Below are 13,810 nucleotides of genomic sequence, written 5' to 3'. Positions count from 1 at the left end.
CAGGGCAAGGTTTCCCTCAGAGCCCAAGGTCACCAGTGGGAAAAACTCAGGCCCCCGTCTGGGGCGGGAGGGGCCGGGGGGGTCAAGCAGGGCCCCGGGTCTCCCCAGGTCTGCCAGGATATACTGCCTGCCGAGCTGGCTTCGTGTCGTGTTCGAGGTTTTAAGCCACTTGGGCAATGGTTTTACACCGGGCAAGAGAAGGCATCTCTCCCTTCGGCCCTTTCACAGCGGTGTGTTTGATGCATTGCCACATTATGTTTACAATAGACCCACTAGGGTTTATGGCATCTGATTGTCAGTGGTCCCCTCTGGGTTCTCTACCTCTTTTTGCAGCATCATTACTATCTCATTGACTTACTGTTTGGGGCTCTGGGACTGCAGAGCTTTGACACAATATATCTTCTCTTTTTTCCTCTTTTTTTTTTTTTTTTTAAAGTTTTCCACTAACCTACACAAATCCAACTCAGGTAGAAGACAGTTACATATGTAGAATTGCATCATTTCTAAAAAGTAGCTTCCTTTCTCTCCTTCTCTCCCAAAATCCAGGAGGGGGAAAACATGAATGAGGTAAAGGAGGCTCTAAGAAACATAGAGCAGAACTACAAGCTTTTCCTGCAGCAGCAGTTTACATTTATTGGAGCACTGCAACACACCCGAGAGAATGCACATGACATGATCAGACCTGTGGCAAGCATCAGCCAGGTACAAGTATTCAGCACAAAGTTCTCTGCCGATGAGAACAGGGACCAACGCAGTGCTGTCACGCACTTGGGTCTAGTTCCGGGATGAAGAAATGTTTTTACTAAGGGAAGATGCACAAAAACTCTCTAGTAACATTTGTGTATAACTCTGCAAACCAGTGGCAAAAGATTAAGTAGGGGAGAGAAATACCTATGTTAGGTCTTCCCATTTACAGAGAAGAAATTTTATTGCTGAGCATCACTTTATGATTTAGTTTAAGGCCGTCATTTCGCTGCTGAGACATAGCTAGAAATACAGGGTACAAGAAAACAATCAAACCAACCCTCCTTCCCCAGCCACACATGGAATCTGTAATCCTTAACTTGTAGTAACCAGCATGCTTGCCTCTTCCCCCTGGTATTGGTGCTGCTGTATCTTTCTATAGTGCTTATTAAAAATAATGGCAGTGTTACAGAGGTAGGATGATGGATTGAGGGCTGAAAGTCCCAAGTGGGCTAGGGGTTTTCTGGGCTGGTAAGTGAATTGTCTTGGAATTTTTATAACATGGGATGTTTTAAGTAGTGCAAAGAACTTAGACCACCTGCAGACAGAGGGGGAAGAAAAACCTAAATAAAATTAGAATTGTGGATTTGAGACAGCAGAAACCAGGCACAAAACCCAGATGGATGCCAAAGCCAGAGTGAAAGCCAAGCTGTTATTAGGATTAGGACACAGAAGTGAGCTGGTTGTCTTTTCTAGGGGCTGACTCTCTATAATATAAGGGCTTTGCTTGTAACATTGAAGAGGATCACAACAGACATTACGCTAAACCATTTTTTTCCAAAAATAGGCATTGAGATTTTGTATAACATTATGCTGCTTTTCAAAGTGCCAATATTTCAGTGGTACTGAGCAAGCTTAGACACAGCTTCTTGGCAGAGGTAGAAGGCCTGCTTGTTGTGGGGGTGAAACCTTGTAGGTAACGACTTCAGCAATTACATTGATCCATGGCATCATGTGTGATACAGTAACATAGAATCATTTAGGTTGGAAAAGACCTTTAAGATCGAGTCCAACACCGCCATGCCACTAAACCATGTCCTGAAGTGCCTTGTCTACGTGTTTTTTTAACACCTCCAGGGATGATGACCCCACCACTTCCCTGGGCAGCCTGTTCCGATGCCTGACAACCCTTTCAGTAAAGAAATTTTTTCTAATATCCAATCTAAACCTCTCCTGAATGTGAACTTAGAGGCAGCAAACTGTACTGCACACATAGCACTGAGGGTATAACCGTGTTACCCCAGGGGGAGGATGGGAAAGGGAAAAGAGTTAGTTACTGGGGAGAACAGGGAGCAATTGGTGCAGTACATAGTAGTGATGCTTTGTGCAGGAACTGAACCACTACACACCAAAGAAAGTTCACCGGGGACAAAACCAGACATCCATTTTGTTTCACTGCCATTCTCCTGATTCAGCCCAACCCTATTTTTAATTTTGCATGGGAGGGCACAAGAATAAAAGCAACAAATGCAGAAATATGCGTGGTCTCAGTCCACAGCTGACTTGACTGCCAGCTTTCTTTGCATGTAAACACAGACACCACAGAAAAAAATGATACTGCACTTGAACGTGGCTGCATTTCTAACCCCTAAAAGCTGTACATGGTAGCATTTTTAGTGTTGAGTGATGACGTTTCTCAGAGAAAAGAGGAGATCACAGTAAGGTGGAAAGGTGGAAGAGCGCACCACAGTCAGGCAATGGTAACAGCTCCTTAAAGACTTCTACATGGAGTAGAGTATAAAGTCAAATCCCAAGTGATTTTGTGAGACAAGCTCCTCAGTCATTGCTTCAGCCAGAGATTCAAATCACCCAGTGAGTCCTGGCACTGCAGAGCCTGGCTGTGGTCACGACATCAGCCCAGCGTAGGGGCTGTCCATGTGAACTCCCCTGGCTGCAGCTCAACTGCTCATCAGCAGTTGGCTAATGCAGAGCTGGGCAGCCCTTGCAAGCCATCATTCTGTAGTCCTGGTCCCCATCCTGGTTACGCAGGTGCATTAACTCTGTCGTTGATGTGGACAAAAAGAAGTCCTGTTAGCCCACTGGTGAACATCCAGGCTAAAATGCTATTCTCTTTAGGACTATTCTGCTCCCAGCAGCAATGAAAACTCCTGCCATTCACAAGGACACAACGCTCAGCAAACAGTGTGGAAGGAAGAAGCTCTAGTGGAAATGGACCCTTAGGGGCCACTTTTTATTTTTCCTACAAACCTGCTGAGAATTTGCCCAAGCACATAGCATGGCTTTTCTGTATGCAGAAACCGTACCAATGTTGGAACAGCTACTTCGTTCTTGTCTTGAAATCTTAGAGAAAGCACTGAAGGTGTTAGAGTCCAGCTTAGACTGCCAACCAGCTGCTCAGTATTTTATATTCTGACCACTCATGTCTGAAGTGCCTGGAATTTCTTTGGAGAAGATACTTAATCTCCTGGCATAACGCTTCCTCATGCAATGCCATTCACTCTGAGTAACAAAAATGCTCAAGGCAAGTAGGGAATATCATTGCTGTAACAGGTTAGTAAGGACAATTAAGTTAAATGGGTTTAGTTTGCAGTCACATCTAGTGGTGCCAAATAAAGAACCATGAAGAATGCATGTACGTGCAAACACATCCACACTGCTACTCCAAACCAGGCCCACTTTGGTCATTGCCCTCACCTCCCACCCCACTCTGCCTAAGTGGCCGTGGCAGTGGCAGAGGGTGCGCTGCTCAGAGCAGACAGAAAACTCCGCTCACGCTCAACCTGTTTCTGCAGTGCTTGCAGCAGAGCTGTGGTTTTGGCTGCAGTACTCCTACACTTTCTTCAAAGAGGGAGGAATGCTCACTGGTGTGCTGACAACTGGATCCATCACCCCAGCCTTCTTCAGTCATGATGAATGACAAGCAAAGATCTCAGGCATGCGCTAGAAATCTTACTACCTGCCACTGTATTGCCGTTTCCATAGTGGCTCACACCTGCAGAGTCACAAGAGAAAGCAGCTTCTCGTCACTAATTTATGCTGCAAAGAAGTTAAATGTAATTTAACATGCATGACACTGTCTTTCCCCATGTTGCACTCTACAGGTACAGTCCTACATGGAGCATCACTGTAACAATTCCACCGACAGGCGTATCCTCAACATGTTCCTAAACATCTGCAATGATCTAAGCAAGCTCTGCCACAAGCTGGAAACCGTGCATTCTGGTAACAACATAACCAATGGCATTTTGGAGAGATGCAAGCTGCTCCTTAGCCACAGCAATGACCTGAGCACCATCCGAGCTAAGTAAGTCCATCAGCTTAGTTTCTTTGAGGCAACTGTCAATGCCGGAGGACTGTCACAAGAATGCATATTCCCACTTGACTTCTCCATCAATTCCGTTACAACATCTTTGTGGCTTTAGTGAGGGTACAAGGTGCTACCCAGTTTACTATTCCAGTTGTTGGGAAAACACTGCCAGCCTCAATTCACAAAAAGGGGTTTTGTTTGTTTATTCATTCTTTTTACTAGTGCATGGAAAGGCATATACAGGCAGGTTAGTATGCTGAAATCCCATGCAATGCCCAGGCAGTTCACCTCCTCCTTCCTCCTATTCCTGCCCTGCACGTAGCTGATTTCTGTGGGGCAAGTGCCTGTACATGCTCTTGAACTCTTCCAGATCTAGCCCAACAGCCAGGATAGTGTGTTTGGCAGGACTCGCTTCTCAAGATCCAATTCTATCTGTGCCTTTCTGTTTTGGGGAAATGGCTGGCTGTGCATTTCTGCTCTTCCCAGGGGATCTCAGGGTGGCACTGTGGGCTCACCAGGGTTGCATGTCTGGGACTACTCTGCCCATTGTTTTCTTCTGTCCCACAGATACCCCCACGATGTTGTGAATCACCTGAGCTGTGATGAAGCAAAGAATCACTATGGAGGTGTGGTGAGCCTCATCCCCATCGTTCTAGACTGCATGAAGGAGTGGGTAGCCCACATTGAGAAGCTGCCCATGCTGTATGATGTGAGTGGTGGAAGTGCTATCTCTGAGAAGAGGGCACCCCAGGATGCACCAGCTAGGGCAGCCACTTCCCAAACACCACTTTCTGTGCGCCTTGAAGCTCAGACCTCAGCTAGTAACAAAGATAATGTACAAGTGCAGGGGAGTAAGCATATCCAAAAGAAAAACCTAAATGACACAAAAAATCACAGTGGGAAGCTTAAAGGTCCCTGGAAGCCACCAGGTAGACACGCCTTTTAAAGGATCAAAGTTCATGCATCTTCTGCTTACCACCTTTAATCAGGTGGCTGATTAAGGATAGTGAAATGAATACTAGAGATCCTTCCTATCCGAGTCCACTTTCTGAAGAGTTAGCCCTGTAAGCCAGCCTTGGACAGGTACATACTCTCTCCCTTGCTGACATTTCCACTCTCCTCGAAGTTGTTTCCCAACAGAAGTACCTGTAGCACTTGTGCTCATCCCTTTGACCAGCACTGTGGTGAGAGCAGGGAACAGTCAGGAATAATCAGGTTTTAATCGCTCAGATACGAATCTTGGGGAAGCTACTTGAAATGGGATTTTACACTTTCTCAGACTTCTGAGGAACACCCATTCACTCACCAAAGCCAGAGGTGTAAAGAACCTGCATGTCTGAAGGACATGATGCAGAGCAGCAAAGGTCTCTCGTTATGGATTCAGACTTGTCCCTAAGGTTTCCTCACCCCCACTGAAATTGCCTGGTTATTTGGACCAAAGAATCAAAGTTGACGACACTAATTATGTCTCCCTTACAGACCACTGGCTACAGAAAAGGTCAGAGTGCTTTAGCTGCACCGACTGTCCTCTCCTGCATCCTTCTTACAGGTTCTCACACCATTGCCAGTACCCCCTACTCAGAACATCTTCCCTTACACCTGTTTCACTCCTTTGCTGTCAGAGCTAGAGATGAAGTTTGTTCTCCTTTACCTTTTGCACTTAGTTTGGTGTGCTGACAATACCCAAACTTGAATAAACCACCCCTGTCCTCCCCAGAGCTCTTTGTTAGCAAAACTAACGAAGTCATTTCCAGTCGATGTGATTCATGGGAATCTGGTGAGAGCAGAGAAGCTGAGAAAACTGTGGCCATTTTCAGATCATTCCTTTTCAAACTGCAAGTTAAAATGTCTGTGCTTTCCCTTTTTCGCGATGAGAATTCAGCTTGCCTAGCTTTCAAGGATGAGTTCATTAAAACTGCAAGGCATTTGAGACAGTCTCATGCTGCTTTTATACCAGCACTTCACAATTCCAGCACAGTGACTTTATACCAGTGCTGAAAACAGCTTTCTTTCCAGCCTGCTTAGGGAGGGTCAGCAGAGCCATGGGCTCTCCCCATTCTATGGAGCTGATATGCATTTTTGGTGGTGCTTTTATTCAAGCACTGTTAACTGTGTACTTAAGATCTCAATAACACTGTCTTCCCCGTATCTGACTGCTTTTTTCCCCTCCCACAGGCAAATTAGCTCCTGTTCTTTGCTTCCTGCTGGAAGACACTCCTGAATAAACAATTTCCCCTTGCATACCTGGCTCGGTTTGCTAAAATTGTGAGAAAGCTTTTGCCTTAAGATGACCAGATTTTGGCAACAAGCAGCCGAAAAAGGAGAATTAATACAGATAAGAGAGCGTAGGAAGGAACGATAGCTCAGATGAAATGGAAAGTTTTTTCAGGAGCCTTTGTATTCCTCACATAACCCCACCTTCTTTTGCGCTTTTTCCCCTTCCACTATCCACTTGCACTGCAGTGCAATACATGTATCCACTCTGGAGTAGAAGCCTGTTTTTAGGAGACGACATGATCCAACTGAATTGAGTCTTGGTGAACTCAAAATGGTAGCGAAGCTTGCCAGGGTCACCCACAGACTCCTAGGCACTACTGGGGCCACAGCCAGCAGAACGTGACCGTTACCCTCTCAGGCTTTACTTGAGAGCCCTGTTGCAGAGGCAGCTTCAGGCAGAAAAATCAAAGTTGCTCACAGCTGCCCTATGGTGTTTCATGCTGCAAAGACAAGTGCCCGATGACAGTTGCTGCCTCGAAAGTTTTTCAGAACAAGTACACGCTATGTGGACTAAAAGATGACAAGTGCTGGGGACACAAGGGATGCTATTCCCAGATCTTGCTTCCAACCTTCCTCACCCTGTCATATAGTTTTAAATTTGAACATGCAGGCTCTGATAAGACCAAAATTATCCTCCAGTTTGTACTTCAGTTTCAGCTTTCACAATACAGCACAGCACAAACTGCTTGTCAGAACAGTCCCATCAAACCCCGTCTACCATCTCCCCAACCCTGCTGTTCAAAATGCCAATGCAGTTGTCCATTTGTACATGACAAAGGTTACGATACATGCAAGAAACAGTTCCCAAACCTTAATAATAATTTCTACCCTAACCCTATCCTTTCAATCAGTCTTATTAAAACACAAGCAGAAAAAATGAGTGCATAAAACTTGCAGTCTGAGGTTTGGTAATGACATGACCAGAATCTGTTGGAAGACTGCAAAGTTAAGTCTCACAAAAACATCTAGACAAATTACTTAATTTCCATACAAGTTCTCCTCTTCCAGAGTGGATGGACACTTCAAAAGACAAAAAGATACAGCAAGAATTATTTTTCTCCACTACAAATAAAGCTGTTTGAAGAATTTACATAAACAGGATGTAAATGCCAAACACAGAAGTGCAATAAAGTTTTACTTTAGCCTCTGTGAGCATAAAATTGCAAGATTCACACTGAGAAACCAGGCAGGGCACCAAACTGACTTACCTAGAGATCTGTCAGTTAGTCCAGGAAATAAATGCTGCTTTTTTTTTTTGTTCAAAAACTGAACTAGAGATACGGGCTGGTACTAGATGATCTCAACAGAATCCTGGCATCTGTAGGCTATTAATTACTTTTGTGCTCCCCTCGATTAAGGGTCAAACCAGGCTTTTGTTAACCTGTAATTGGGTCAAAACCTTCCGTACCTTAAACATCTGGTTCCAGCGTCTCACACGCCGAGAGGATGGGGCATAGCTCAGACCTCAGGAAGTTAATTAACATCGTGTCAGGGGTGGTGGTGGGGGGGGTCTTAAGGGAGGGAAAGGGGGTTGGTTCGAGGGAGAGGAGAAACACAGCATCCCCAAAATGTCATCCAAGCCGACGCAGAGCGAAGTGGCAGGCTTCGCGGGGCCTCTAGTGGCCGCGACTGGGAGCGCGACGGGACCGGGTGGGGGGAGCGGGGCCCCGACGAGACCCCCACCGCCTGGGCTCTGCCCCGGCCGGGGCAGCCTCACGTCAGCGTCCGGCGGGCGAAGGCTCTGAAAAGCAGTTTTTAAAAAGTTTCCGACAATCCTGCTGTGTGTCCTCCCCCCCCCCCCCCCCAAAACTAAAGGGGCTTTTGAACGCTTGTCACAGGTAAGCAAACCCAGGGGCTACAGCCCCGCACTCCCCCCGGTTGCTGTGCCAAGACACGAAGGGCAGCTGCGGGGCCGTCCCCTCAGAAGCAGCTGCCATTTCAGAAGCGTGATCGGCTGTTTTCCCCCCCCCGCCCCATTTATAAACGCACCGTAGCCAGGAGGATAGCTCTGTTTTCCTAAGAGTTCCGAATTCACTTGGTGGGGGTGTAGCACCAGTTTAAACCGAGCTTGCAGTCAGCTGAAAACCGAGCGCTGCACCGCTGAGACAGAGAGCAGAGACCGCTTCGAAGAAACCATAAATAGCGTTTGGCAGACGTTAAAGATCACCAAGGGAGTCCAAAACTAGAGGGTGCGCCTGGAGAGGACTTCAAGAAAAAAGGTTTAGCCAAGTAAAGCCCACAGACACCGAGATCATGAAGACCATCAGCCAAAATTATTTGGAACAAATTTTTGTCTGAAAAGTAAAGCCTATGTGAACACTAACTAAGCTTTATTTGCAAAGCTTCTGCGTGTATGAATGTATGAAGAAAGTAACTCAGCTCCTGCTGATTTTCTAAACTATTTCATAACCACTTACTTTTAAAATCCACCATTTGCACCAGCAGCTAAGTAATTCCAATAAATCAAGATCAATCAGCAAAGATACTTTCAATTCAGGAAATGAAATTACTTCCTTCCTAATATGTACTGCATGTTTATTAGCTGGGTTATAAACTACCAAACATACTACTTAGCATTAGTGAGTAAGGAACGTACTTTATTTTTCTCTTTTTATACCCTAGTGGATGTACTTCTGTGGGTAATATATATCTAATTTTTTTTTTTTTTTTTTTTACACTATCAAGTGCAGCTTTTCCATGCTAAGCTTGTTAAGGGATATGCAAAATGGATTCAAAATAAGAGCAAGTCAAATTCACTTTCTGCTGTTTTCATTTCACTTACACCATGCTGTAGAACTCGCCCCAGTGCAGAAGGCCCAAAACAACTTTATCACCTAACCCCAAGATAATATTTATGCTAACTTTTATATAAAATTCTCCATAACAACTGTTACTCAGCCAAAGTGTGTTCACAAACAGACTATGTCAGTAGCACCATCCCCTTTGCAGGTGTTGTTCAAATTTAAGAATTATACTTAGTCCTTACCTGGAATGCTGAGATTCCTGTATGAATTTCTAAATTGCTTTGAGTAACTTTTCAAATATTCATTTATTTCGGGGGGGGGGGAACCCAAAAGCAAAACAGTAAGAAAGTGCCAGTCTGGAAAAAAAAGACAAAACAAGAGAACAACCTTAACCTACTAGGTTAAGCTTACAGTAAAATGGCCCCAAAGTTCCCATTGGTTTGAGAAACTGTCCTCCTCCGTGCACAGTGACTCTTGAGCAGGATACAGAAGAGAAAAGAATGTCAACAAGGACAGAGCAAGCCGGCCAGCTTCTGACAGCGTCCCCAGCTTTACAAACAACAGTCTTTGACATTTTCAGCTATTAATTTGTCTAATCACTGTGTAGTCTCTAGACTACATAAACAATGTTACACAGAAAGCTAATACGCAGATTGCAGTACTGAATTGTTTGCAGTTAATTTATGGATTATGCTGGCATGTCACTGAGTTTGTTTTTCACAGAAGAAAAAAGGCTTTGGCTCCATGCAGAAAAATGAGCTTCTAATGACAAACCCCATGCAAAAAGGGGCAGTACCACTTACCTGCTCTGTACTATGCAGATCTTGGAAGATGTTTCAACACTGAACTTGTTTCTGCACATTTCGTCTCAGCAGAGCTCAGTCCCAAAGAGGTCAGCTGGCAGGGAATTTAACACAGAGTAGTGCAAAACAATACATTTTATTTGTTCACAGTTAAACACAAGCAACTGCCTTGACATTTTAGAACATTCTAATAAGGACAGCAAAACCTCCTTTTGGTTTAAGTTCTCTTTAGCTTACGATTGTACCATTTCCTCGTATTTCATATTTATGGCATTTAATGTGGATTGTTTAACATGCTTACAAAGAGCGAGGCAGGGAACAGATTAACTTGACAAAGACAGCAATTTTAGATTTAACTAAAAGCAGTCAGTTAAAAAAATCTGTTTCCACTTCACTGATGGGACCCCTTCAAACGAACTGCAAGTTAACTACATACAGCAGATCCATGATTTTTAGACTTACAAAAAAATTGCTAAATTTGTTCCTCCATAATCTTTGTGGTCCATAAACAAACCTAAAGTGGTTTCCATTACTATCCCAGTGTTAAAAACCTTTTTAAAAGAAGAAAAAAGCCACCTTATCAATGAGCTTGCATTACCGCCAGGGCATTTTTGTAACCGACAACAAAAACCTCCTCTCAGAACAAGTGAAATCATCATATAAGCAAGATACTCTTCTGGGCTCGGCAAAGCAGAAGGATGGGCGAATGAACTCCTCCAACACAATGGCATCCAACGGCTGAGCCAGCCCTTCAAGGGCAATGTGCAAACCGTTCACTCCTGGGGCTGGGACCCGGTGGGGCAAGGGGCAGGAAAAACCTCCAAATCTTACCGAAACATACGCTACCACGTTTGCTACCGCTAAGTCTTAGAAAGCCTATAGACATGTCGACAAAACCAGTCTGTCACTTACAACCAACTCTCTATTTTCTATTCCATGCAGATTCAAGCTTTGACAAAACCACTGAAGTTCACCTTTACTTTCAGAGTTAGGACTGACCAACCGAAAGGACACTGAGAATAATTTAGACAGGCAGAAATGTATTTAGACCCTAGGTGTTATGGAAGAAGCGGAAGTGGGAGGAAAAGTACTGTCAGGCACAACTTAGCATATTGCCAGCCACTTTGACAGAGTCCTGTTCCTATTCAGGTTAAGAAGGGATTTGAACTACAGGTGCAAGTGTACTTGGACTTGATTTATTTGTGAGACAAGTCTTAAACAGCAGCTGCCACCCACAGAATGTTTAAGAAAAGAGGCCACATGTGATGCAGGGTAACTGTGAAGCCTGATATGTCTAAGTATGCCTGGACCCAGACATATCAAACATTTAAAACAAGCACACTGCCTTCCCAACAGCGGGCTCTGTTCTGTCACGAAGGAGATTGAGTCTGACCACTGACAAGCCCTGATCCCACAATCCTCCTTCACAGAAGGCTCATCATTGACTTAAAACATGATTAACACAGAAAGGCTTCAAGACAGAATTCTGATTCTCAGTTTGAGCAGACTTCCTCCCCAGCCTTATCTTCTAAGGAAACGGGATGAGGGCAAAGGGGAGATACCTAGAGCCAAATTGACATTGCTGAGCTGAAAAATGTGCTGCGGTCTGAGCAGAACAGCACTCAAAGGAAACCATATTCTGTAAGTCAAGCCTGAAAACATATTCCCAGGGAAGAATGAAGCCAATTTCTTGGACTCAAAACACAGTGGTCTTGCTCAGACAAGGAACAAAGACCAGAACTATGAAGGAGGGTCAGACAGCACAAGTATTTCCCTGACTAGAGAAACAAATGCACTTCTGCAAATCTTCATAAGCTTGCAATTCTACATACATGTTCTGCATGCTCTCCCTACTTGAGTAAAGCTTCCTCTTCCCTCTTCTCCCACCCCAATTGCCTTCCCATATGAACCAGTCTGAGGTCAGTACCAGCCTGTCAGGCAAACACTTAAAATACCAAAAAGATCAGAAGCTAGTGTTTTAACAAGTCTTCAGCATATACGGTCTCTTCCGCATTACAAGCTCCAGTTCCTTATTGTCTGTTCAAATGTAACTTTCCAGGAAATGTTAAGGACAATATAAACAATGATCATGAATTAGGGTGAATGAATTGTTTTGCAGAGGTACACTGTTCTTTAAACATTTAGGTATTCAATCAGAGTCCACCTTAATGAAGACTGGGCTCTGAGGGATGTGGGACAGTGGACAGGCAAAATAGAGACCTTTAGATGAACGGACTAGAAATTCTAGTGCTGATTCTTTCCGGGATGAAAGCAACTGAAGTCACCCGGACAGGCAGCACAATTAACTGCTCTAAATTGGAAGCTTGCAAGGAAATACAAAGCATTCATAGGAGACTCACAAATGTTAATTTGGTCTCATATTGCACTCAAGTTCATAAACGCAGCCACTCAACTGGGGACAGGGAGAAAGGGAAAAAAATACTTGCAAATGCTAACAGTTGTCCCTTCAAATTAGTACACGCTGCTAAGGACTGAATTTGAGAAAGAAGCAAGAGTTAGGCTGGGCATTTCAATTCCAGACCCAAAAATCCACTTTGCATTTGTTCAGCAGCCTTCTTCCGTTTCTGGACATCAATCCTATTCCGCTGCATGAGCTAGCTGCTCAGACCAAAGAAACATAAAAGCTTTTAGTTAAACTTGCATTCACGCCTCCTGTTCTATGCCAAGAATATGAAAATAACACTGATTGACTATCTTCCTTTTTAACTGTGGTCATGATGAGTTTCATTGTAGTCCATGATATGAAGCTGTCCAACACTGCTTTCCTGGATCTTAGGCGAGACGCTAAGGTTATCGGGGCTTGGAGGGGCCTTTGTCTCCATGCTTGGATCTTTACATAGTTCAGTCTTTAGAGCATCGGAAAGCCTGTTGATGGTTACACCCTCCTCATCACACTGGCTCTCACTCTTGTTGCGAAATAATTCTCGTGCCTTCATTCCAAGGAAGCTCTTGGAGCTGGGAAGCGAACCTACAGTCAGTGGGACAGTAGTCGAGGGCTCCAGCAACACAGATGTCTCCCAGCGACTGCTGAATCTCTGGTTCTGGGGTTTTTCAGGGGTGGAGAGCTCACTGCTGCTGCCACCCTTACTGCTACTACTACCTCGAGTGCTGGGAGGTTTGGTCTCTCCATTTCTACCAATGGTTTCTTCACTGTATCCCACCACAGTATCTTCATTACCACAATCCAGCCTGTTTTGGAAAGGGAGAGGATATAGTGTGAAGGAAATGGTAGCAACCGTTTACAATGGAAGGGGAAATGCTGGGGAAGGCAGGTTACTTTGAGTACTTTGCGTTTCTGCTATGGCAGAACTACTTCAACAACTTTTCCTTTCACAGTTTTGTAGCAAAGCAGAAGTGACAAAGGGTAACCAGAAAAGCATCACACACTAAGCTTTGCAACATCGAGTGTTTTAAGTCCAAAGCTGACAATAATCCCAAAGCAGAATGGAACTAGGTCCTGATCTGTTAAGGTAAAGGAAGAGATCTGTACATCTTCCTTGGATTGTAGACCTTTCTTTTACCTAACCCAAGCACAGGTGATCGCCACAAATCTGCTGGCAGTGCAAGAAATTATCCTGATGCTGTAGCAGAATCTGGTGTAGAAAAAAAAAAAGGTATGATCTGAAGTAAAGTCCAGCACTACCTAGACAGTTTAGGTAGACATATGTAAAACAACTACGTAAGAACAGTGTAGCAATTTGTAAAGAGACTAGTTTGAGACAAACCAGAGGTTTCTCTCAAAACTTTGAGTAACAGTTCAGCTATCTGAAAAGTACTTCATGAGCACTTCCAGTTTTGTCAGCAACTCTCAGTAACCTGGGCAGAGTCCTAAACCAGATTCAGTCTGTAAAAGGGGGAGTAACAGAAATATTTTGAGATGATGCATCCAAGTGCTAGGAATTCCACAAGGATATCAACTTCCAAGGAGCTGGCCATGAGTCCAGCATATTTTA

At 44.4% G+C, this 13,810-nt stretch overlaps 3 protein-coding genes across 7 annotated transcripts in view; 1 reads left to right on the top strand and 2 right to left on the bottom strand.

Annotated features, from left to right (window-relative positions):
* Window positions 1-7,882, bottom strand: part of AK8 (adenylate kinase 8) — an 81,091-nt gene extending 73,209 nt beyond the window's left edge. The window contains exon 1 of the mRNA XM_010571108.1: window positions 7,698-7,882. Within this exon, the coding sequence (XP_010569410.1) occupies window positions 7,698-7,706 (9 nt within the window). The 5' untranslated portion in view covers window positions 7,707-7,882. The remainder of the gene's footprint in view (window positions 1-7,697) is intronic.
* On the top strand, window positions 546-6,253 carry LOC104833883 (chromosome unknown open reading frame, human C9orf9). Its single transcript, XM_010570860.1, has 4 exons — window positions 546-702; window positions 3,807-4,009; window positions 4,580-4,721; window positions 6,188-6,253. The coding sequence occupies exons 1-4, from the start codon at window positions 559-561 to the stop codon at window positions 6,194-6,196; spliced, it is 498 nt and encodes a 165-aa protein (XP_010569162.1). The 5' UTR covers window positions 546-558; the 3' UTR covers window positions 6,197-6,253.
* A 1,960-nt stretch (window positions 7,883-9,842) lies between the features above and the next one.
* Window positions 9,843-13,810, bottom strand: part of TSC1 (tuberous sclerosis 1) — a 28,823-nt gene continuing 24,855 nt past the window's right edge. For 4 of the 5 annotated variants that reach the window (XM_010570857.1, XM_010570856.1, XM_010570855.1 and 1 more), the window contains one exon: window positions 9,954-13,046. In XM_010570857.1, coding sequence (XP_010569159.1) covers window positions 12,560-13,046 — 487 coding nt within the window. In that variant the 3' untranslated portion in view covers window positions 9,954-12,559. Of the gene's footprint in view, window positions 9,931-9,953; window positions 13,047-13,810 lie in introns of those variants that run through there. The other variant, XM_010570858.1, reaches the window with a different exon arrangement.

This window comes from Haliaeetus leucocephalus, unplaced genomic scaffold (assembly GCF_000737465.1).
Source record: "Haliaeetus leucocephalus isolate CR32 unplaced genomic scaffold, Haliaeetus_leucocephalus-4.0 Scaffold306, whole genome shotgun sequence".
NCBI lineage: Eukaryota > Metazoa > Chordata > Aves > Accipitriformes > Accipitridae > Haliaeetus > Haliaeetus leucocephalus.
Note: the sequence above shows the minus strand (reverse complement) of the source record. Positions and strands in the feature narration are given on the sequence as shown.